The sequence below is a fragment of the Mobula birostris genome, chromosome 3 (assembly GCF_030028105.1).
Source record: "Mobula birostris isolate sMobBir1 chromosome 3, sMobBir1.hap1, whole genome shotgun sequence".
In the NCBI taxonomy this organism is placed as follows: Eukaryota; Metazoa; Chordata; class Chondrichthyes; order Myliobatiformes; family Myliobatidae; genus Mobula; species Mobula birostris.
In genome coordinates this window covers 171,470,392-171,495,551 of record NC_092372.1, presented here as the reverse complement: position 1 = coordinate 171,495,551, position 25,160 = coordinate 171,470,392, and the positions used below count along the sequence as shown (strand labels likewise).

At 39.8% G+C, this 25,160-nt stretch overlaps 1 protein-coding gene across 1 annotated transcript; it reads left to right on the top strand.

The window, feature by feature from the left end:
• The first annotated feature begins 411 nt into the window (after positions 1-411).
• On the top strand, positions 412-23,863 carry abitram (actin binding transcription modulator). Its single transcript, XM_072253687.1, has 6 exons — positions 412-510; positions 13,597-13,648; positions 17,209-17,338; positions 20,741-20,817; positions 21,786-21,855; positions 21,930-23,863. The coding sequence occupies exons 1-6, from the start codon at positions 447-449 to the stop codon at positions 22,104-22,106; spliced, it is 570 nt and encodes a 189-aa protein (XP_072109788.1). The 5' UTR covers positions 412-446; the 3' UTR covers positions 22,107-23,863.
• The last annotated feature ends 1,297 nt before the right edge of the window (positions 23,864-25,160 follow it).

Below are 25,160 nucleotides of genomic sequence, written 5' to 3'. Positions count from 1 at the left end.
GTTCAATTCAGACCAGTAAGTGATCCACGTGGTGGAAGACTGAATAGGTACAGATAGACACAACATTACGTAGTTTTTTGTTGATTTACATTTAGTAAGGTAAGGGGCAGTAAAATCATGAAAGGCCGAAAGCTTCTGTTCAATGACTTAAGTTATCCGCGCAGCTTTAAGTCGAAGGGATGCAATAATGTCCCCACTCGGGATCAAAGGCAGATGAGACCTGATGCAGGATCTCGACCCGGAATCCTGTCCATTCCCTTCTCACAAATATTGCAGATGTATTTTCAACAGGCAGCTTATTGCCGCTATTTCATTAGCGGGAGTTCGACCAGCATGGAACCACTTTACTTCCTGTGAATTGCTGAGAGGGAGGTGGCCTAGCGCGCCCAGCTTCCGGCGGGTTACCGGGAAACGGCCTCGCATTTCATTGGTGTTTCCGGCGTGAGATGGCGGGGACGCGGGGAAGGCCGTCCGTCGTGGATCGTTACTTTACCCGTTGGTATAAGACAGGTGGGTGGCGACACTTTCTGCTCATGGTTCGCGTGTTCCTGCGGCAGGGTGGTGATGGAAATCTCAAACAAGAGAAGATCTGCAGATGTTGGAAATCCAAACAACACATGCAGCAGAACAGTAGAACTCAGCAGGTCAGGCAGCGTCCATAGAGATAAGTGAACGGTCGACGTTTCGGGCCGAGCCACCTCATCAGGACCAATCTCTTAAGTCTTCAGATTCCCTACTGGAGGTGATTTTTGTTCAGAAGGGTTTGGAGCTACTAGTCTACATTGTAATTTGCTGAGACCTGGTGCTTCTTTTCCACTTTATCTCTAGTGGATATTCATTCTTATTATTCTTTTAAAACTGAACGTGGTAGGAAATATGTTGTATTTTGTATGGCAAAACACCTGCAAAGTAAGGATTTTGTATGATTTTTCAGGTATATCAGATGTTTTCTTTGTGCAAGTGGTGAAGAATTTCTCTGAAAGCTAATATTTTTGCTGTTTTGAATGCTGTACTAAGAGTCTTTACAAGGATATGGAGTCCGTTGAGGGCAACACATGCAAGGAGATTGACAGTGATTAAGAAACAGGAGATGTAGCAGAAGTTTAGGGCATTGTTCCTGTCACCATTGTTCTCGTGTGATGATGTACTTCCATGAGTCAGGGATTGCTTTCATAGAAAACCATCTATATCGTGTCTTTCTGTAATGCAAACCTTTGACAAAAATTGACAAAATCAGTATTTTCACTTGCATCTTGTTTATTTAGTATTTCCTCACAAATTCTGTATGAGACAACTTTTATTCTGAATCACAATTTTTTTTGGCAGCGTTTTGTGAATTTCCATTTCCTAAACTGCCTTAACATAGCAGTACACTATAATGGAGACCCTCGCCTTGTTGATCAGCAGAGTGGAAGCACATGGCATAATACACATAAATAACTTGCATCAAACTTGGCTATGTTACAGAGAGTATGATTGTGAATGGTTGTTTGTCGAACTGAAGGAAAATCATTAGGTACTAATCTATTGATTTTAATGTAAATAGTGTGAGACTGGATGCGAGCCTCAATTTTTAAATTCGCAGAAGTCACAGAATTTGGCAGTATTGTGAACTGTGAAGAGGGGATTGATTGTTTGCAGCAAACAGAACAATGGACTGATGCACAACTGATGAAGTTTAATGTGGACAATAAAGAATATTGGTTTACAATGGTGCAGGAGCAGTGGGATCTCAGAGTATGTGTGAACAAATTATTGAAAAGTGGCAGGGAAGATTGAGAAAGTGCTTATGAAGGCATACACAATTCTGAGTTAATAATGCTTAGTTTATAAAAGTAGGGAAGATAGATTAGGCCCTTTGGTGCACAATGTTGTGCTAAACTTATGACATTAATAAAATGCCCAACTAAATTAATCCCTTCTGCCCAAACCATGTCCATATCCTTCCATTTCCTGCACAGTTATGTGCCTAAGACTCTCTTGAAGGTTTTGTCATATTTGACTGCCCCACCTTCCCAGGCAGTGCATTTCAGGCACCCATCATTTTCTGGTTTTAAAAAAACTTGCCCCACATATCTCCTTTGAACCTCTAAACTTAAGTACATGCCCTCTGATTAATATCATTTTTTAATATTAATATCATTTATATAATTAATATAATTAATATCATTTGACAGTTCATAGAATAATCAGCACAGTACACAATGCTTTGCTGACCTATGTATGAGAGAAAGTTACATTTTTCAAATATTATAAATGTCAAAGAACATTTATTATCGAAGTATATATACTTTATACAGCCTTGAGATTCATCTTCTTGCAGGCAGCTACAAAACAAAGAAACACAATAGAACCCATTAAAAGAAGACCGTCAAATACCCAACGTGCAGAGAAAAAAAACATGCTGACCTATGTATGAGAAGACTGTCAAATACCTAACGTGCGGAGAAAAAAAACACGCAAAAATAAAAGTGAGCAAATAGCATTCAGAACTGAAGTTAATAAAAGTGAGTTCGCTCTGTGATAGTTGCAGGCCACAGCCACAGTTCGGTGCAGAGATGAGTAAACCTTGCAGAGTAATGAGCTGAAGTTCAGCGCAGGGACAAGTAAACCTCGCAGAGCAGCAGCCTGTGCCTTGCCTCCATCCCCAACACACTGTCCTTTTCAGTCTTGTTCAGTGCTCAAATTGTCAAATTGCTCTCGGACTCAGACCCTGATCCTTTGATACACTCTCGGGCTGGTGCTCAGCCACCCCCGTTTGGCCTGTGTTCCAATTCAGCTTGGTGCTTAAGTTGATCAAATCTCTGGTCTTTCCTTCCTCTCAGGCCCGGGTCCGGGCCCCACTGCCTTGACTGCATCGCCTTGCCTCGGCTCTGCTGGATCAAATTGCCTCCAGCAATGGGCAAATATTGGCTCATTCCCCGCTCTCCGGCCTGGACCCCACCAACTCGATTCAGCCTGTACACGCCATGCCACAGCCATACTGGACCCTCGAGACTTCAGTTCCCACTTGCAAAAAGGCCAAGTCGTACAGGCGGTTCAAAAGCTCGACTCTGACAGGGAAGTTACAGTATATTGTTTGCAGTGATCATTTAGCAGAAAAAATATAATTAATGAAGTATTTAGTTATTTCTTTGTTTTATTTGCCACCAGCAAGCAATTGTTGAGCTTCGTCAGTGATAAACCTGATTAAAGGCAGTGCAGGTAATCTAAGAGTATTGTTTTCAGTTATTGTTTTCTATTCAACCCAGATCCATTGATGGAATAGATGCTGAAAGCATCTGACGATAAAAGTGAGAGTTTTGCTGCAAATTTTACTGAAAAAATAAATAAGATGTATTATAATAGACCTCAAGAATAAACCTTGTTGAACGTCTGCAAGCTAAACACTGTGAACAAAATTTGTTTGCTAAAATCGGTTTACCAGAACTTTGAGAAATAATTACTCACATAAAACTATTCATTTGTATCTTTGATCCTATTCCCACTGGCTTTTTAAAAGAAATTTCTGACGTGCTAATTAACAGTGTACTTAACATAATTAATTGCTACTAATTTCAGGCATTTTTCCAGATTCCTTAAAAGCTGCAGTAGTTAAATCCCTGCTTAAGAAAAATAATCTAGGTTGCACTGTCTTGGACATTTTTAGACCTATTTCCAACCTGTCTTTTATCAGTTAAAATTTTAGAAAAAGTAGTTTCTTGACAATTAAGTGATTACTTGAATAAGAATTCTATTCTTGACAAGTACCAATCAGTTTTCAGATCAAATCATCCTACAGAAACTGCATTGTTTAAAGTAGTTAATGACATGACTTGATGTCGACGCAGGTAATGTATCAGTTCATGTTCTCTTATATTTGAGTGTAGCATTTGATGCCATCGATCATAACATTCTCAAACCACCTTAGTCAATGGGTAGGCCTTTCTGTTGCTTGCCTTAAGCTGGTTTCAATCTTATATAGATGGAAGAAAATTCTTTGTTAGCTGTGGTGATGGTGTGTCCAAAATCTATGATATTGTGTTTGGTGTGCTGTAAAGATGAATCTTGGCCCATTGTTGTTCTTTCATGCTCCCATTAGGTCAGATTATTTCAAAACACAAGGTGAGTTACCCAGTTATGCAGATGACACACAACTGTATTTGTTTATGCCAGATGACACTGAGGCTCTAAACTCTGTGGTCTTGTGTCTTACTAGTATTACAAAATGGATGAGTTTGAATTTCCTTAAACTAAATAAGGAAAAAAACCCTGAAATTTTGGTTATTGATAGCAATAAGTGTGAATCTTAGAATTAAACTTGATCATCTGTCCCTGTAAATCAACCCAGAAGTAAATAATTTAGGCATTATTAGATTTTTAGATTGGGTTATGAGGACACTCAGTCCTTGTTTATTGTCATTTAGAAATGCATGCATGCATTAAGAAGTGATACAATGTTCCTCCAGAGTGATATCACAAAAAAAAAGACAAACCAAAGACTAACACTGACAAGACCACGTAATTATAACATAGTTACAGCAGTGCAAAGCAATAACATAATTTGATAAAGAGCAGACCATGGGAACAGTTTTAAAAAAAAAGTCTCAAAGCTCCGATCGACTCCCGATAGTCCCCGATAGCAGGCAACAGAAGAGAGGAACTCTCTCTGCCATAAACCACTAGGCACTGACAACTGTCGATGCATTGGAAGCACCCGACCAGAGCCGACTCTGAGTCCGTCTGAAAACTTCGAGCCTCCGACCAGCCCTTCGACACTGAGCAACGAGCACCATCTCTGCCGAGCGCTTCGACCCTGTCCCGGCCGCCGGGCAATAAGCAAAGCCGAGGATTCAGGGCCTTCCCCTCCAGAAATTCTGGATCACACAGTAACAGCGGCAGCGAAAAAGGCATTTCAGAAGTTTCTCCAGATGTTCCTCCGTTCTCTCACGTATGTCTCCATCAAGTCAGGATTGTGCACGGCACCCTACTTGACAGATTACAGATATCATTCACCGGAGTGGCCGCGCAAGCTGTGTCGTGCCGCCATCTTCTCCTCCTTGCCTCCCAACTCCTTACTGACTCCGAACTAAATTTCAAATCACTTATTAGCCATATTATTAAGACTGCTTCCTCTCATTTAAGGAACATTGCGAAAGTTAAATTTTGTTTTTGTTTTTGTTTTTAGCCAATTCCACTAGTGTAATGCACTCTTTTCAGGACTGCCTAAGAAAGATATAAATTGGCAGCAGCTTGTTCAAAATGCAGCAGCGAGAATTTTTACCAAAAAAATAAAATCTGAGCATATTTCACCAGTTTTGGCATCATTACATTGGCTGCCTGTGTGCATTAGGATGAACTTTAAAATACTCTTAATTGTATAAATGTCTCTGAATAATCTAGCTCCTTCATATATTTAGAAGTTTCTATCCCCTGACTTCCCTAATCATAATCTTAAATCCACGAATATTGGTTTGCTTAGTGTTACTAGAGCCAAGCATACAAGAACTAGTGATGAAGCCTTTTGCTCTTGTGCATTAAAAATCTGGAATATTCTGCTGACTGATGTACGCCAGGCCAGTACTGTGGAATGTTTCAAAACACTGCTAAAAACCTACTTTTTTTAAATTGGCCTCTATGTGGATTAAAATGTCTGTTGATGTTGACTACATACATATAATTTGGTATATTTAATTACATTTTATTCTATATAATATTTGTCTTTACTTAAGATTTTTAATTTGTCTCATTTTTATGACTAGATTGATTTATTTTTACAATCTGCCTAACGCACCTCGAGCCTGCATCTTAATATAGAATAAAGTTATTATTATTAGTTGCTCGTTAGTCCTCCGGGACCTTGCCTGTGGATCGTCAGGACATAAAGAATATTGGTGAAATTTCAAGTTGAACTCAATCATATTGTGATCACTGTCTCCTAAGGGCTCTTTTACCTTAAACTTCCTAGTTGCTTCTGGTTCATTACATAACACCCAATCCAGTATAGCTGATTTCCCCTAGTAAGCTCAACAACAAACATCTCTAAAAAGCCATCTCGTAGGCATTCACTCTCTTGAGATCCATTACCAACCTGATTTTCCCAATCAACCTGCATGTTAAAATCTCCCATGACTATCATAACATTGATCTTTTAACACATCTTTTCTGTTTCCTGTTCTCATATGTGGTCCACATCCCAGCTACTGTTGGGTGGCCTGTATATAACTGCCATCATTACCCTTGCAGTTTCTTAGCTCAACCCACAAGGATTCGAATCTTCTGATCCTATGTCACATCTTTCTGCTGATTTGATGCATTTTTTACCAGCAGAGCCATGGCACCCCTTCTGTCTACCTTCCTATCCCTCCGATGCAATGTGTAACCTTGGACATTCAGCTCCCAACTACAACCATTGTGGAAGTCGAACCTGGATAAAGTCACTCAGAGACTGTATAAATACAAACTCTTTATTCAAAGCAGCCGGGGCTTACTCAGTTAGTCGCTCAAACAGGAACAGTCTGTCTGTGACTGTTCCTGTGCAATCCACCAACTAACTAACAATTCCCCTTACAACACAGATATATTTGTTCAGATACCTCCCACACAAGACAGGCTGGAGTCAAAGTTATCCACTACATGACAGCCCCAAAAGACAAATTACAAAATAGGCATAATGGACAAAACATACAGTAACAGGCTGGAGTGGTCCTATCTCTACGCATGAGTGCACAAGGAGCTAAGCATCCTGAAACCTTAGCTACCTACCTTCAGGAAGAAATATGGCTCAGCATGGCTTAGCACATCTGTTGATCATCAGTGGTTTCTTTCAGAAAAAAACTGGCTGCTATTGTTTAACAAAGTGTTAAACCTTTTACATACTTTTATCACCATCCTTCAGCAATGATTCAGTGATGGCCACAACATCATACCTGACGATCTGTAATAGTGCAACAAGATTATCCACCTTATTTCTTACACTCCTTGCATTGAGATACAACACTTTGAGTGCTCTGTTTGCTGTCCTTTTTGATTTCTGCATTCCCTAATGCACTGATACTTGTCCTGCTCGCTGCAATTTGATCCTATCATCTGCCTGCCCTTCCTGACAGTCTGACTGCACACTATCTTTACTTTTTTTTAACCGTCCATCCTATCCTCAGTCCCGTCATTCCATTTCCCACCCTCACCTACCAAATTAGTCTAAACCCTCCCCCAACAGCTCTAACAAGCCTGCCTGCAAGAATATTGGTCTCTGGTTAATGTGCAACCTGTTCCTTTTGTACAGGTCCTACCTCCCTCAGAAGAGATCCCAATGATCCAAGAACCTGAAATTCTGCCCCCTGCACCAACTTCTCAGCCACGCATTTATCTGCCAAATCGTACTATTTCTGTCCTCACTACCACATGGCACAGGCAGCAACCCAGAAATTTCTATCCTGGATGTCCTACTTCTCAGCTTTCTGCCAAGAGGAGGACTCGAAACCTGGGTCCTCCCACCACCCGCTTCCCTCTGCTGCTGCTGTGATGTGTTGTTGCTCCTCTGATGTACAGGCCTATTTGTGTGTTTGTTACTCCACCAATTACTGTGTATACATAAAATAATATATCTCAGGTTTGATTTTTTTTATCACATATGTCCATTTACATAATATAATGACCTCACATAGCACCCCACCTCTGAGGAACACGTCTTCATCTTTAAGCAGGGTCTGAGTGTACCGTGGATTCCAGTTAATTGGGACACATCAGGACCAGATGATATGAAGGTTGGTGGAGAGGTAGGTAGCATTGAGGAAACAGACTACAGAAGGACTTAAACAGATTTGGAGAATGAGCGAGAAAGTGGCAAATGAAATACAATATTGGAAACTGCAAGGTCGTGCACTTTGGTAGTAGAGATAAATGTGCAGAATATTTTCTAAACAGGAAGAAAATCCAAAAATCTGAGATGCAAAGGGACTTGGGAGTCCTTGTGCAGAACAACCTAAAGGTTAACTTGCAGGTTGAGTTGGTGGTGAGGAAGGCAAATGTAATGCTAGCACTAATTTCAAGAGTCCTTGAGCACAAGGGCAGAAATGTGAGGCTGAGGCTGCGGTAAGGCATTAATGATAAGGCACTAGTGAGGTTGAGGCCTCACCTTGTGAACAGTTTTGGGCTCCTTATCTAAGAAAAGAAGTGCTGCCATAGAGAGAGTCCATAGGCGGTTCACAAGGATGATTCTGGGAATGAAAGGGTTACCATATGAGGAACATTTGATGGCTCTGGGTCTATACTCACTGGAATTTAGAAGAAAGGGGGGGGGGATCTTATTGAAACCTTTCAAATGTTGAAAGTTCCAGACAGAGTAGATGTGGAAAGATGTTTCCCATGGTGGGAGAGTCTAGGACAATAGGGCACAGCCTCAGGACAGAGATGCTCAGGAATTTCTTTAGCCAGAGGGTGGTGAATTTGTGAAATTTGTTAACACAGGCAGCTGTGGAGGCCAGGTTGTCAGATGTATTTAAGGTAGAGATTGATAGGTTCTTGATTGGACACGGCATCAAAGATTACAGGGAGAAGGCTGGGGAATGGGGTTGAGGAGGGGTGAAAAGGATCAGCCATGATAGAATGGTGGAGCAGACTCAATGGGCCAAATGGCCTAATTCTGCTCCTATGTCTTATGGTCTTATAATGGCTTGCCTTCAAACTGCGCTTTTCACAATTGTGTCCTCCAAATCTTCATTTTAATTGTAACATTCAATATGATTGATTGTCAGTACCTTCAAGTATTTTGTAGTTCCTAACCTGCTGAAGTAGTGAGATTATTTAATTTTGCTGTCTTACTGTTTATTACTTGTCAAATATCACTGCTTTTTAAACACAAACATGTAAGTCATGCTATTTAAAAATTGTTTGTTCTAAGCCCGGTGTAGTGTAATGGCCAGGCAACGTGCATGTGACTGATGCTAGAAAATGTTCAGCAACATTGCCTGTCCCAATTAAGCAGTATAGTGTCCCAAATAAGCAAAGGGAATCCTTGCTATTTTGGCCATTTTTTTTAAGAGTTGTCCCAAGTAGTTAGCTGCCCTGGTTAATTGGCCATCAGTTAATCAGAATCCACTGTATATGAACTTAAAGATGCAAGCACTAGAAGTTTATGATTCAGTTTTTTTCTTGCTATGAATTTGAAATGTGCATTGTTTACTTGGGAGGAAAATGCATTATTACATGAATTTGGGTAAGATACCTGTGCACCTTTAAGTTCATAGATTAATGATATTTTCTGATTTGAAATGTAGATTAGACTGTACATTATAACCAATGGGTGATCAGGAGTAGTGTTAATGAATATTTCTGCAGGATCTAAAGACCCTAATTGTTGTCTTGTAAGCATTTGGGCTAAACCTAGTCTCCATTAATAATGTTCTCACAATTAGCTAGTTAATATATAATTGACTTCTTTGAAAAATGTATGGAAGCACAGTGGTACTGGAATGACATGCTATACAGTTGGATTCTCTTGGGCATCTATATTTGTGTCTATAATTATTTATGATTACATTATTTTAATAATTTGCAATATTCCTGACTTTATAGGGATATTGCATTCCTATAACGTGTAGTGATTTTTGCATAATGTAGAGCGGCGTCATTCACACGTGCATCAAGAAACAGGAGTTGAAATAAAATAACTTTCTTGTTCTTTACATTTTTCCCACAAAATTTCATGAGATAACTTCCATTTGGTATCTCAAAATTTCAAGTAGTGATTTGTGAATTGTGTATGTGCAAACATCTGTTATCTGAATGGCTGTAACACAGTGATTTCCTTTCAGTTATAATGGATAAACTGTCACATTTTTTGCACTATTAGAGAGCTGCCTATTAATTGTTGTACATAGGGCTATGTGACCCAGAGGGGCATTTTGCACTCCCCTGCAATCTTGTCACTTGAGAGTTTCCTATTTGACCAGTGAATAACTGGAATAGCAAAGTATCTGGTTGCATAGAATTTCAAACTGCCCTATGACCTTTTCCACCATCAAGGACAAAAATAGTAGTTTATATATGATCACCCTCCCAAAGTTGTGCACTTGGAAACATATCAATCAAGGGCTAAGAGAGTTGTAAAAGAGCGCCTGAAGGCTTTCAGTGTCAATGCAAGGAGCATTCGTAATAAGGTGGATGAATTGAAAGTGCAGATTGTTATTAATGATTATGATATAGTTGGGATCACAGAGACATGGCTCCAGGGTGACCAAGGATGGGAGCTCAACGTTCAGGGATATTCAATATTCAGGAGGGATAGACATGAAGGAAGGGGAGGTGGGGTGGCGTTGCTGGTTAAAGAAGAGATTAACGCAATAGAAAGGAAGGACATGAGCCGGGAAGATGTGGAATCGATATGGGTAGAGCTGCGTAACACTAAGGGGTGGAAGACGCTGGTGGGAGTTGTGTACAGGCCACCTAACAGTAGTAGTGAGGTTGGAGATGGTATTAAACAGGAAATTAGAAATGTGTGCAATAAAGGAACAGCAGTTATAATGGGTGACTTCAATCTACATGTAGATTGGGTGAACCAAATTGGTAAAGGTGCTGAAGAAGAGGATTTCTTGGAATGTATGCGGGATGGTTTTTTGAACCAACATGTCGAGGAACCAACTAGAGAGCAGGCTCTTCTGGACTGGGTTTTGAGCAATGAGGAAGGGTTAATTAGCAATCTTGTCGTGAGAGGCCCCTTGGGTAAGAGTGACCATAATATGGTGGAATTCTTCATTAAGATGGAGAGTGACATAGTTAATTCAGAAACAAAGGTTCTGAACTTAAAGAGGGGTAACTTTGAAGGTATGAGACGTGAATTAGCTAAGATAGACTGGCAAATGACACTTAAAGGATTGACGGTGGATATGCAATGGCAAGCATTTAAAGGTTGCATGGATGAACTACAACAATTGTTCATCCCAGTTTGGCAAAAGAATAAATCAAGGAAGGTAGCGCACCCGTGGCTAACAAGAGAAATTAGGGATAGTATCAATTCCAAAGAAGAAGCATACAAATTAGCCAGAGAAAGTGGCTCACCTGAGGACTGGGAGAAATTCAGAGTTCAGCAGAGGAGGACAAAGGGCTTAATTAGGAAGGGGAAAAAAGATTATGAGAGAAAACTGGCAGGGAACATAAAAACTGACTGTAAAAGCTTTTGTAGATATGTAAAAAGGAAAAGACTGGTAAAGACAAATGTAGGTCCCCTGCAGACAGAAACAGGTGAATTGATTATGGGGAGCAAGGACATGGCAGACCAATTGAATAATTACTTTGGTTCTGTCTTCACTAAGGAGGACATAAATAATCTTCCAGAAATAGTAGGGGACAGATGGTCCAGTGAGATGGAGGAACTGAGCGAAATACATGTTAGTAGGGAAGTGGTGTTAGGTAAATTGAAGGGATTGAAGGCAGTTAAATCCCCAGGGCCAGATGGTCTGCATCCCAGAGTGCTTAAGGAAGTAGCCCAAGAAATAGTGGATGCATTAGTGATAATTTTTCAAAACTCGTTAGATTCTGGACTAGTTCCTGAGGATTGGAGGGTGGCTAATGTAAGCCCACTTTTTAAAAAAGGAGGGAGAGAGAAACCGGGGAATTATAGACCAGTTAGCCTAACGTCGGTGGTGGGGAAACTGCTGGAGTCAGTTATCAAAGATGTGATAACAGCACATTTGGAAAGCGGTGAAATCATCGGACAAAGTCAGCATGAATTTGTGAAAGGAAAATCATGTCTGACGAATCTCATAGAATTTTTTGAGGATGTAACTAGTAGAGTGGATAGGGGAGAACCAGTGGATGTGGTATATTTGGATTTTCAAAAGGCTTTTGACAAGGTCCCACACAGGAGATTAGTGTGCAAACTTAAAGCACATGGTATTGGGGGTAAGGTATTGATGTGGATGGAGAATTGGTTAGCAGACAGGAAGCAAAGAGTGGGAATAAACAGGACCTTTTCAGAATGGCAGGTGGTGAATAGTGGGGTACCGCAAGGCTCAGTGCTGGGACCCCAGTTGTTTACAATATATATTAATGACTTGGATGAGGGAATTAAATGCAGCATCTCCAAGTTTGCGGATGACACGAAGCTGGGTGGCAGTGTTTGCTGTGAGGAGGATGCTAAGAGGATGCAGGGTGACTTGGATAGGTTGGGTGAGTGGGCAAATTCATGGCAGATGTAATTTAATGTGGATAAGTGTGAAGTTATCCACTTTGGTGGCAAAAATAGGAAAACAGATTATTATCTGAATGGTGGCCGATTAGGAAAAGGGGAGGTGCAACAAGACCTGGGTGTCATTATACACCAGTCATTGAAAGTGGGCACGCAGGTACAGCAGGCGGTGAAAAAGGCAAATGGTATGCTGGCATTTATAGCGAGAGGATTTGAGTACAGGAGCAGGGAGGTACTACTGCAGTTGTACAAGGCCTTGGTGAGACCACACCTGGAGTATTGTGTGTAGTTTTGGTCCCCTAATCTGAGGAAAGACATCCTTGCCATAGAGGGAGTACAAAGAAGGTTCACCAGATTGATTCCTGGGATGGCAGGACTTTCATATGAAGAAAGACTGGATGAACTGGGCTTGTACTCGTTGGAATTTAGAAGATTGAGGGGGGATCTGATTGAAACGTATAAAATCCTAAAGGGATTGGACAGGCTAGATGCAGGAAGATTGTTCCGGATGTTGGGGAAGTCCAGAACAAGGGGTCACAGTTTGAGGATAAAGGGGAAGCCTTTTAGGACTGAGATTAGGAAAAACTTCTTCACACAGAGAGTGGTGAATCAGTGGAATTCTCTGCCACAGGAAACAGTTGAGGCCAGTTCATTGGCTATATTTAAGAGGGAGTTAGATATGGCCCTCGTGGCTACGGGGATCAGGGGGTATGGAGGGAAGGCTGGGGCAGGGTTCTGAGTTGGATGATCAGCCATGATCATAATAAATGGCGGTGCAGGCTCGAAGGGCCGAATGGCTTACTCCTGCACCTATTTTCTATGTTTCTATGTTTCTATTCCTGCATTAACGTGTCCAAACCCTGGAACCCTACCCAACACCATTGTCAAAGGCATGCTCACCATATGGACTGCAGCAATTTTAAGATAGTGACTTGCATCCTAATAATTTAATAAATTTCTGTAAAGAGATCTCATAAGAATTGAATGATTCAAATTTTCTTTAAATGTATAACTGACCCAAAAATTACTATTGACATTGGATGATGGTCTGTATTGGAAACTTGGTTTTGATACCGATATTAGAATCCTTTTATCAGTTATATCTTCAATGTGTCATTCAATTGTTTGTACAACAGGACGAACAAAAATACTAAACATTATTTTATGTCTCTAGTTCTCTGTGGCAATGAATGACAAAAGAGTACAACCTTTTAATGAAAAGCTGAATTTTAAGCAAATAAATACCATGGATAGAAATAAAGTAGGAGAAATAAGCAAGATTAGCTGGCAGTTTACAAAGGAATGAAATACAGAGTTGTAATTTCAAGTATCTCTAGAGAATTTTGTTTTAAATGCTATTTGAAATTGCATTAATGGTGATTATAAAAGTAATGTTTATTTTAATAATTCTGATTGATCTTTTCTTCCAGATGTAAAAGGTAAGCCCTGTGAAGATCATTGCATCTTACAGCATTCTAATAGGTAAGTGTCCGTGATACCTTATCTTTGATAGAGAACTAAAGAATGCTTTACAATGTGCAATAATTTGACAAATGTCCTCAATAGAGCAAATTTGTAAATGCAATGACAATTATATTATCTGAATGTTTGCCGTTTTTAAAGTAGTTTTTTTGCGATGTTGTATTCTTTAGTGATTACTAAAGCTGCAGTTAAGTTGCTTGATGGAAATGCCATATATTGCAAACTGAGTAAAGTTATCTTTATAGAGTGGCAATGTTTAAGATGCATTTTGGCACACATGAATAGGCAATAAATGGTGGGATGTAGGTGCTGGAGATGGTGTGTAAGAGAGCAGTTGCCTCTTTGGGTATGCTGGATTCCTTGCTGGGTTGAAGGTGGTCCCTCCCTATTAGTTCTGCCTTCCAGTATTCATTCGGTGGAAGATCAGCTAAATTATGTTCGCTTGCCGCTGCAGCAGTGTGTGATGAGTTGTTCTTGCAGAAACATGGCTCTAGGACAACATTCCTTACATCATCAGTCTACAGACCATGACACTCATTAACTTGGACTACATTTTTTTTAATGACTATGTTTTTCTGCCATAGTAACTATATGTGTTCTGTGTGACTCTTGGTACTGTCTTGCACCTTGGCCTTGGAGGAATTCTGCTTCATTTGGCTGTATTCGTGTGTGATTGAATGTCAATAAAACTTGTACATGAATGTGCAGGCAAATGGGATTAATTTGCCAATACTGGCTTAAGGGTCAGTCAGCATTGGCATCATAGGCTAAAAAGGCCTGTTCCTGTGATGGACAGTTTTACATGCATTAGGGTTTACCATCACAACTTCTTGGTAAATATTTTTGATCAGAATCAAAGATACTAAATTTTGGTCTCTTTCAGTGTTGATGTCCAATGATATGTATGTGAACAGATAGCAGCAGTTTATTTTTTCAATGTTCATACTTCTTTGATTTCATACTCTTATCTATTATTAATTCAACTCAGAATTGTGCCTGCTGTCTTAAGCACTTCTCAACTGCCCAGCAACTTTAGGATAATCCCATAGCCTTAGCTTTAAATTTGCCAGTATATTTCCTTTCTCCCTATATCCAGTCTCGAAGCACATCTTGTCCATGAGACCTCCCACCTTTGACACAGCAGTATTCTACAGAATTGGTAATTTGCTGATCATCTAGCCCGCCTTTGCTAGGTTCCAAGCTAACTGATATTATTTATGGCTCTTGACTGCTGTTTCTCCATAAATTTGTCCTGGCCAAAACCCTTTTTTAAAGAAAAACAATTCAACCTCTCCACACTGTCAAACTGCTGTTTCATCTTGAGTCACCTTTGCCTCAGAATATGAATGTTTTGCAGCATTTTTGCAGTGACCATTTTGCTGGGGGCTGCTTTATTTGAATACTTTTAGGTCAGACTTTCATCTCTATCATCATTTGAATGCATGTAATTGTGACATGGGTGATCTATCCTTGGTAGTCTTTATTGTGGTTACTCAATCACTTGGCTCTAACATCCCTCCATTGTTGTTGAGCTGACTGAAATCACATTCTATTTCAAATGAAAAGCCGAGGATCATCTGCAATAGTTATCTTTCCACAACCACATCTGTACCTCAGTTTTCATCTGCATACAGTGAACCCTCTGCAAAAACATTTTGTAAGTTTGCATGTGTGTGCAATACCTATTTCTTGTGTTTAAGTTGTCAGACTGCTCTCTGAAAAACAGTATTCCTACAAAAAACAGGCAAACTTGTTTTCAGTCCCTGCTACAAGTTCTATTCTCAAGTTACACTCGCTGGTCTTAAAGTGAAAACTTGTTTATGTAGCTTTCTCTGAGATGAGTTTTGGGCCACGTGCTTTCATTATCACCATCGCTGCAACTTTCCATCTGCATAACATCAGCTAACTCCACTTCTGGCTTGGATCATCTGTTGCTGAATTTCTCACCCATGTCATTGTTACCTGCACATTTGCCTATTCCGAAGCAATTCTTTTCTTTTGTAAAGTTGAGTTCATCCATAACTCCCTTCTATCTCTATACTTGTAGTAAGTTCCATTTGCGTTACCCCTGCTTTTACTGATGCACATTGATTCCCATCTGTCCTTGTATGTTTTTGTATTGCCTGTTGACTTCACTCTTTTCTAACTCTGTAAATTCTAAACTTGAAATAGTTGTATTCCTAAAATTCTGGCCATTTATGTATGACTGTAAATGCATTCAGCTGCTTCCCCTTTTCCCAATTCCTCTGTCTCCACTGCATCTGCTTTCAGGATGAGGCTTTTCAATCTAGAATGAAGGAGATGTCCTCTTTTTTTCAAAGACAGGGGCTTCACTTCCTCTACCATCAACATTGCTCTCAACTACATCTCTTCCATTCCACGCACGTCTGCTTCTGTCGCCCTACCAACGATAGGGTTCCTCTTGTCCTTACCTACTACCTCATCAGCCTCCATGTCCAGCACATAATTCTCCAAAACTTCCACCATCCCACCCCACCAAGCGCATCTTTCCTTTCTCTTCGCCCCCTCCCACATCCTCCTTTTTGTAGGGATTGCTCCCTTGTCCATTCATCCCTCCCTACTGATCTCCCTCCTGGCACTTATCCTTGCAAGCAGAACAAGTGCTACACCTGCCTCTACACCTCTTCCCTCATTACAATTCAGGGTCCCCACCAATCCTTCCAGGTAAATTGACACTTCACCTGTGAGTCTGTTGGGGTCATATACTGTGTCCAGTGCTCCTGGTGTGGCCTCCCATATATCGATGAGACCTGATGCAGATTGGGAGACCACTTTGAAGAGCATCTACACTCCATCCGCCAGAACAAGCGGGATCTCCCAGTGGCCACCCATTTTAATTCCACTTCCCATTCCGATATGTCAGTCTCTGGCCTCCTCCGCTGTTGGGATAAGGCCACACTTGGGTTGGAGGAACAACACGTTATATTCTGTTTGGGTAGCTTCCAACCTGATGGCATGAACATCGATTTCTCAAACTTCCAGTAATGCTCCCTCCATTTCACATCTCTCATGTTAACTCCTTGCCTACCCCTCCCCTCCCTTTTTTTCTTTCTTCCATGATCTTCTGTCTCTTCCACCAATCAACTTCCTAGCTCTTTGCTTCACCCCCCCCCCAGGTTACACCTATCACTTGACGCCTCTCTCTCTTCCTCCCTCCCTCCCCACCTTTCAAATCTACTCCTCAGTTTTTTTTTCTCTAGTCCTGCTGAAGGGTTTTGGCCCGAAACGTTGACTGTACTTTATTCCATAGATGCTGCTTGGCCTGCTGAGTTCCTCCAGCATTTTGTGTGTGTTGCTCGGATTTCCAGCATCTGCAGATTTTCTCTTGTTTGTGAGCTGCCTACAATCTATGCTTTGGAATTCACTGTATTTGTTAAAATTACTGCAAAATGTCCAAAAGTTTGACCTAGCTGTAAGACTGAGATGAAGAACAGTGAAAGGGAAAACAAGCACTATTGAAATTATGGAAGTGTAGGTAAATAAAGCTCATTTTGATTTCTTCTTTAAGATTCAAATGATTTTTTTTCCAATTGTAATAGGTTATGTGTTATCACAGTGGCAGAATCTCACCCAGTGTTACAAAGTGCCAGAAAAATAAAAAGTATTAGCTACCAAATCAGTGCCAACTGCAGTCGATTACAAAACAAGGTCTCAGGAAAATCTAAACGGGTGAGTTACCTGCTTTTTATTTGAAAAAGAATTTCACAATGTATATTGTATACATTTCTCTGACATTAAATGTACTTATTGAATCCCCTCTTTGGTTTAAAAAAGCATAAAGAATGTAACACTGACACAATGTTCCTTGCAGATGAAATTTATTATTTTGCAACCACCTTTTCAGACAAAAATCACCTTATTGTTTACCTCCAGTACAAACAGTGACTTAGTGTAACAAAGGAAAAGGCCCATACTGTTTCAGTGGTTATTAGATCATCTAAATTTAGGAAGATTGCCATATGAGAAATTAGAGGAAATATTAACTGTTATTTACCAAAAGTATTGCAGTGTAACTTAGATCTGGTCCTGGATATTTTACATCACCATCATCTCTTCCTTGTTTTAGTGTAATTTTCTTTCTTCATTTGATGTGTATATATGAACATTCATGTTTGCCTCAAAACTAATTGCAATGTCTGTCCTCTATTTTTTTGTGAAAAATAGCTAATAAGTGATGTCATTGGTTTTTAAGTGACCCATCATTCCACTCCAGAGCATCTGTATTATCCAAAACTTAGTTGGTCCAGTTTTTCCAGGCTAATTATTTTATATTGGCCTATGATTCATAACAGCAAGATATTTCATCAAATGTTTTTTGATAGATTTGATCCTCCTGAATGCAAATTTTGACATTTTCTATACCACCAATTTTAGTAACACTTTCAATCTTCAATATCACCTATTCATTGTGTGTGTGTTTACTCAGCAATGTCCAATAATGTACTCCAGCGTGAGTTACTTTGTTTGCACCACCCGTTTCTGAGCAGTAGACTCCATTTAACACTTGGAATACGAATGGAAATACTGTTGCTGTTAGAGCAGTTCAGAAGTTGAATATCATGTTGCAAGTGACTCACTTCCTGAGTTCCTAAATAATTTTCTCCTTCAATTCAGAAGGAGATGATTTCCATTTATATGATTCAGTACAGTTCCAACAACAGTTGGAGAAAGTGGCTGTCCAAACCCTGAACAATAAATGCCATCCTTCCCAATGATGACCATACAGTGTATATACATAGGACAAAATTGTTAAAAGTGTACATTTTGTTGGTGAGACCAAACCTGTTGTACCTACACTTTTGGTAATTTATTTAGAGAGTAGAGGGTAATTATCGGTAGATATACTTGAATGGGGTCAGTTTAATGAAGTTTTACCATGTCGATTGATGCAATGAAGAGCTTATGAGATTGCAACACACATCAAAGTTGCTGGTGAACGCAGCAGGCCAAGCAGCATCTGTAGGAAGAGGTGCAGTCGACGTTTCAGGCCGAGACCCTTCGTCAGGACTAACTGGAGGAAGAGTGAGTAAGGGATTTGAAAGTTGGAGGGGGAGGGGGAGATCCAAAATGATAGGAGAAGACAGGAGGGGGAGGGATCGAGCCAAGAGCTGGACAGGTGATAGGCAAAAGGGGATACGAGAGGATCATGGGACAGGAGGTCCGGGAAGAAAGACCGGGGGGGGGGGGCCAGAGGATGGGCAAGAGGTATATTCAGAGGGACAGAGGGAGAAAAAGGGGAGTGAGAGAAAGAATGTGTGCATAAAAATGAGTAACAGATGGGGTACGAGGGGGAGTTGGGGCTGCTTCCTGCACGCATCTGCAGAATTCCTGTTGTTAGCTTATGAGATTGAGCAGGTTGAGCCTATGCTCATTGGAGATACAATATTGAAACATAAGTTTCTTTGGGTGCTTTGCAAGGTAGATATAGACTATAGAGGATGTTTTTGCTCATGGGGAAATTTAGAATTCGGGTCAAAGTTTCAGAATAAGGGGGGGTCACCAATTTAAGACAATGAAGAGCCATTCCTTCAGACATGAATCTTTGAAATTCACTATCCTTGATACCGAATTGTTGAATATATTCAGGGAAAGATGGTCAGATTCTTGGACTATAGGTGAGTTTTAAGATTACGTGCAATTGTGTAAAAGACAAGTTGAGGCCAAAATCAGATCAGGTCAGCAAAGTAGATTTGAGGACTCTTGCCTTGTGCTCTTGCAATCCATAAAGGAATGTGTTTTAAAAAAAAATTGATGTTCATTTTTTTTTATAGCACCTTAATATACCATATTGTACTTCACAATAGTATTATCAAACAAAGCAAGCCACATAATGAGATATGATCAGAATCTTAGTTAAAGGAGAGGATTAGAGAGGAAACTCCATGGTATGGTCTTTTCAATTGCCAGTGGTGGAAGGGTTAAATACAGGGAGGAGTGAAGATGAGAAATGGATAAGTATGTGTCTTGGGTATTGTTTTGGCTGTAAGGTTTCAGCTTTGGATTTAATTACCCAACATTAATTTTAGCAATCACCAACTGTGCATATTTGCTTCTTGTTAACTGCTTCTCATGGAAACGAATAAACATAGTATGGAAACAGAGCCTTTTGGTCAACCGAGTCTGCATGGGCCATCAGCCAACCATTTACACTGATAGTACATTCATCCATTAATTCTTCTCCACGGTCTCATTAACTCCCCTAGTTTCTACTCTGCTACACACTAGAGGCAATTTACAGTTGCTAATTAACCTACCAGCCCACTTGACTTCGGGATGTGGGAGGAAGTTGGAGAATATGCAGGAAAACCACAGTCACAGGAAGACTGTGCAAACTTCACTCAGACAGTAACTGCAGTTAGAATTGAACCAAAGTCCCCACTGCTGTGAGACAGCAATTCTACCAATGTGTCGGCCACTGTTGGCTTTGCCTGTTTTAATCTGATGTAGCTGGATTGTGAAAGTACTTAGTTTGGTTGCTATGTGGATTGGGAATTATTTGTTGCAAAAACCTGTAACTCTGGTTTAGTGATATTATTCCAGTTTTTAAACTGGGAGGTCACAGATTCGTACTCTACTCAGTAAGAGTGCAATGGCACTTCTTTCCAATACTAAGGAAGTCATAATTGTGGAATTGCCATATTTTTCAGGTTTGTCTTTAATCCAGCCCCCCCCTTCAATAAATCTGCCAACTCCAGTAGATGGAAAAATGTATAGAGCTATTTTTAAGGAAAACAGGAAAGATCAATATTTAATTTGTGGAACCATACTATATGCAAATTCAATAAGGTTTCTTTATATGATGACTGATCCATTGGGTGTGAATTGTCCTAGATTATAAGGTATTCTATAGCCTCACAATATTTCACCAGTCTATATTTTTAGTAAGCAACTGTGTTTTCAGACACATATGTTTAGATACCTTTACCGTAGTTAGTATTGGCATTATCTTTTAAATTAAATATTTTAAGCCATTGTTAAGACCATTTTATCAGTTGAAGCATAGAAAATGTTAAGGTGGATAGTATATATTTCCCTTGGTGAATGCAAACTATCTGTGCACATAACTTTCAGGGTGGACAATTCCTGACAGAACTTGCCCCATTGTGCAGGATAATGTGTGAAGATGGTGAGGAGTACACAATATACAGGTAAGGTATTTATTAAGATTTGTGAGTACAATATCTAATGAATTTAATTTCACAAAGTAGATTTATACTTTTTGGAAGTAATTGCCAATCGTGTCACCTGTCATCCTAATTAGTTTTCATTCAGAAATCTTAAATCTTAAGTTAAAGGCAGTCAAGTGCCATAGATTTATAAAACAATGCAACATGGACATAGGCCTTTTGGTCCAATGAGTATATGCTGATCATGGTAACCACCCAGTTTTCAGTATTTGGCCCATATTCCTTTCCTCTAAACCCTGCCCCTCCATGTACCTGCCTCAACCTCTTCCTCTGACAGCTCATTCCAGATACACACCATTCACTGTGTGGAATAAGTTGCTACTCTAGCTCCTTTAAATCTTTCCCCTCTTAGCCTAGGTCCCTGGTTTCAGATTCCCTTACCCCAGGGAAAAGACTTGCCATCTGCCTTTGCGTTTCTTAATTTAAAATATTTCTATAAGGTTTCCCTTCATTTTCCTACATCTTAAGGAATAAAGACCTAGCTCGGCCAACCTCTCCGGATAATTCAGGCCCTTTAATCCTGGCAACATCTGTATGCTTTCCAGTTTAACCATGTCTTTCCTATAATAAAGTGACCAAAACTGTATACAGTATTTCAAGTGCAACCTCACCAGTGACTTGTACAGCTAGATAATAATGTCCCAACTCTTATATTTGTTGCCCTGACTGATGAAGGCCAGCTTGCTAAATGCCTTTTACATTACCTTGTTTACCTTTGGTGCCACTCTTAACAAACTCTGCATTTAAATTCCTGGGTTCCCTACTGCTGTGCTATTCATAGTACAAATCTCATGCTGATTTGACTTTACAAAATGCATCATCAGAATTAGTGTTGCTGAGATCTCTTAGTGCCCCTTAATCATAGAGCTATGACAGGAGCTGTACAAATAAAATATTCCACAGTTAACAAAGTGTCTTCTTTATTATAGCTGTATCAGAGGACGGTTATTGGAAGTAAATGAAAATATTCTCCAGCGGCCCAGCCTTCTACAAGAAAAGGTAAAATAAAAATGTATAAATTGATATTGTTTTACTTTATTTAATCTAACACTCTTTTTATTCTTTACCCTTAGCCTTCCACAGAAGGATATATTGCTGTTGTGTTACCCAAGTTTGAAGAAAGCAAAAGCATAACCCAAAATTTAATTAACCAGGAGATATATGAAGATGTAATTTTGAAGAGAGACAGTACGGCAGCAAAACAGTTAAATGCTGACCTCCGTGATCCTGTATCCCTTGATATAGCTTGAAGAACTGAAAGGCATGCAGGAGCTTTCTGAAACTGAAGTAATGACTTTGAAATCTTTTTGAAGCTTACTGCTTCTAAACATGATAATTTGTTCCCATCGTGTGTCGGAAATGTACATCATCGTTCAATGCATCACAGTGTACGACTGTGCCTTTTGTAGAAAAGAAAAATCTCCTAAATAATGGACTGATTATCGTGGGATTTAAACTTGCTTTCTGGCAACTCCCATTGATTCTGAATACATACATTTAGTTCTATTTATGTAGTATGAATTGGTCTTATTTACCCAATATTTAAATAGGAAAAGTAATTGTTAATAGTTTATTAAGGCAAGTGTAAAAGGACTTACTAAGTCATGTTTGTAATTCCCACCCTCGAGCTCCTGTGCACACCAAGGCTCTGTCCTCAAGTTCCCTTGAAACAAACTGAGTTTACTGAAATGATATTGTATGACGGTGAATTAAGAATGTAAGCAAAATAGCAAGAAAGAGTTGAGGGTTAGCTTTATCACATGTACACTGAAACATAAAATGCACTGTTTTGCATCAATGACCAACACAATCCAAGGATGTGCTGTGGCACCCCACAAGTTTTGCCATGCTTCTGGCACCAATATAGCTCACTAACCCTGCCTTTACAAAGTGGGAGGAAACCTACGAGGTCAAAGAAAGAATGCAAATTTCTTGCAGCAGCAGAAGTGAAACCCCGGTCAGTGATCACTAGCACTGTAAATCAATTCAGAATCAGGTTTAATATCACTGGCATATGTCATGAAATTTGTTGTTAAATGGCAGCAGTACAATTCAATATATAATAAAAACTGTAAATTACAGTAAGTTGTGTATTTATTAAATTAGTGCAAAAAAAATGGGTAAAAAAGTGAGGTAGTGTTTGTGGGTTCAATGTCGATTCAGAAATCTGATGGCAGCGGGGAAGAAGCTGTTCCTGAATCATTGAGTGCGTGCGTTCAGGCTCCTATATCTCCTCCCTGATGGTAGCAATGAAAATGGGGCATGTCCTGGGCAAAGGGGGGGCCTTTTTAAGGTATCCTTTCTTGGAGATGTCCTGGTTGTTGGGGAGGCTAGTGCCCATGATGGAGGTGATTGAGATTACAACTTTGAACAGCTTATTTTGGATCCTGTGCAGTGTTTCTCTCCACCTCTCCCAACCCTGACAGTGATGCAGCCAGTTAGAATGCTCTCCGTCGTACATCTGCAGAAGTTTGCAAGTGGCTTTGGTGACATAACAAATCTCCTAGTGAAATATATCCGTTGTTGTGCTTTCTTTGTAACTGCATCGAGATGTTGGTCCTCGGATAGGTCCTCAGATATTGACATCCGGCAATTTGAACTGTTCACTTCTGATCCTTCTGAGGACTGATGTGTGTGTTTCCTTGTCTTACCTTGTCTACACTAACTGTTATGCTACCATGTCATCTATTAGGTGGTGTGTAAAACCTGCTTGTAGAGCACCACTCTATATCTGGATTAACAAACCTTGGTTGTAATACAATTAATAGGACAGTCCATCTGGGCTGCTCAGGATTTAATGACATAGTTCGGCCAATTGTGCTTGTTTTCTTAATAGACCATGCTGTAAAACTATCAATAGGTATGTATCAGTTATTTATTATCATGATCCTTTTTTACTTCGGTGTTATTCAGTTTAATATTGTAAAAGTGATGTGCCTTTGACTCCGGTTTCTTTTAAAGGAAAGCGTTGAACATGTAAAATAAACCCACCTAAGTTCACTGATGACATTTGAGAAGCCCCTGTCCTCTTTGCCCAGTCTACCCATCCACTCCAGTCCCACATTAACTTTAATGATTCTCCGATATTGTTTACAAAACAGTCAGTGGAATGGCTTCATACAAAAGCCAATACCATCTTGAGGCCAACAGGAACAGATTACAAATCATTTGCCAGGTCCACCAACATCCTTAACCCCAATCATGCCCGGGCAAAGTATCTACAGAGCTAGTGGGGAGGAAAAACATGGAACTACACCCCTCAGCCTGGACTTGGAGACAAACCAAAGGCGTACTTAACCCTTATGTCTCAAAATATGACAGGATTGTGCATGTATATGGTTAATCCACCTGCAAACATGCAGGAACATTTTATACGCAATTAATATTGTTTCTCCTCCTTCATAATTACTGGTCTTTGACCATGGGGGATAAGCTGTAAACATGTGAGCTGGTCAGTAAGTGAATGAGAGCAGTTAAGAATGTTAAGCTTTGTGAAACGCAGAGCTGGAAGATCTGCCCCGAAGCTCAGGCAGGGCATGTCCTCCATATTCTAAGGAAGAAAAGCTGACCCTTTATCACAGACTAATAGAAACAGTCTTCACTGACAAAGGAGATGCATTTGTATGATGACTATTCCATGTATCTAACTAACTTAAACTGCATTGAGTAATCAGGTCTTTCCCTTGTATCCTTAAAACATTTTGTAGCTGATGTAATTCTATTTTTTAAAAATAGAAGATGCTGAAAATAATCGCCAATTCATGCAGCACCTGTGGAGTGAGGGATAAATTCCAGTACAAGTTACAACAGGTATGGATGTCACAGACTGTTAGAAACAGAGAAATAGTTACCTGAAGTTGTTGAATCGAACATTAAGACCGAAACGTTAGCGTAGGCCAAGATGGAAGATGAGGTGCTGTTCCTCAAGCAAACATGGATCTTCATTGCAACAGTGCAGGATTTTGTTAGTAGGATGAAATCTATAATATTTACCCAGATTAACGAATGGACACAAGCTAATGTAGAATCCCAGTTACACTGAGTGCCCATTTTACTGTTGTATTCGTTACACAAAAATTATGCAATTTGGAGAAATATAATGGGCCAACATCTTCATTATTTATCAGAGCACCTGAACAATCAGCAGGTTCTGAAACAATGTAGAAATAAAATTCATTTTAAATGCTCTGTTTTTTCAGTGTTGGACTTTTAAAAAACTGTTCCTGATGGAGATTGGGATGTCCCAAAAAATAGGAATTGCTGGTTGATCATAATTATTCTTTACTTCATGAGAAACTAATTGT

Excerpts from the sequence above, each read along its gene's own strand:
- abitram (XM_072253687.1), top strand. The coding sequence starts at position 447 with ATGGCGGGGACGCGGGGAAGGCCGTCCGTCGTGGATCGTTACTTTACC. Across the intron at positions 511-13,596 it reads TACCCGTTGGTATAAGACAG|ATGTAAAAGGTAAGCCCTGT; the intron begins GTGGGTGGCGAC and ends CTTTTCTTCCAG. Across the intron at positions 21,856-21,929 it reads CCAGCCTTCTACAAGAAAAG|CCTTCCACAGAAGGATATAT; the intron begins GTAAAATAAAAA and ends CTTTACCCTTAG.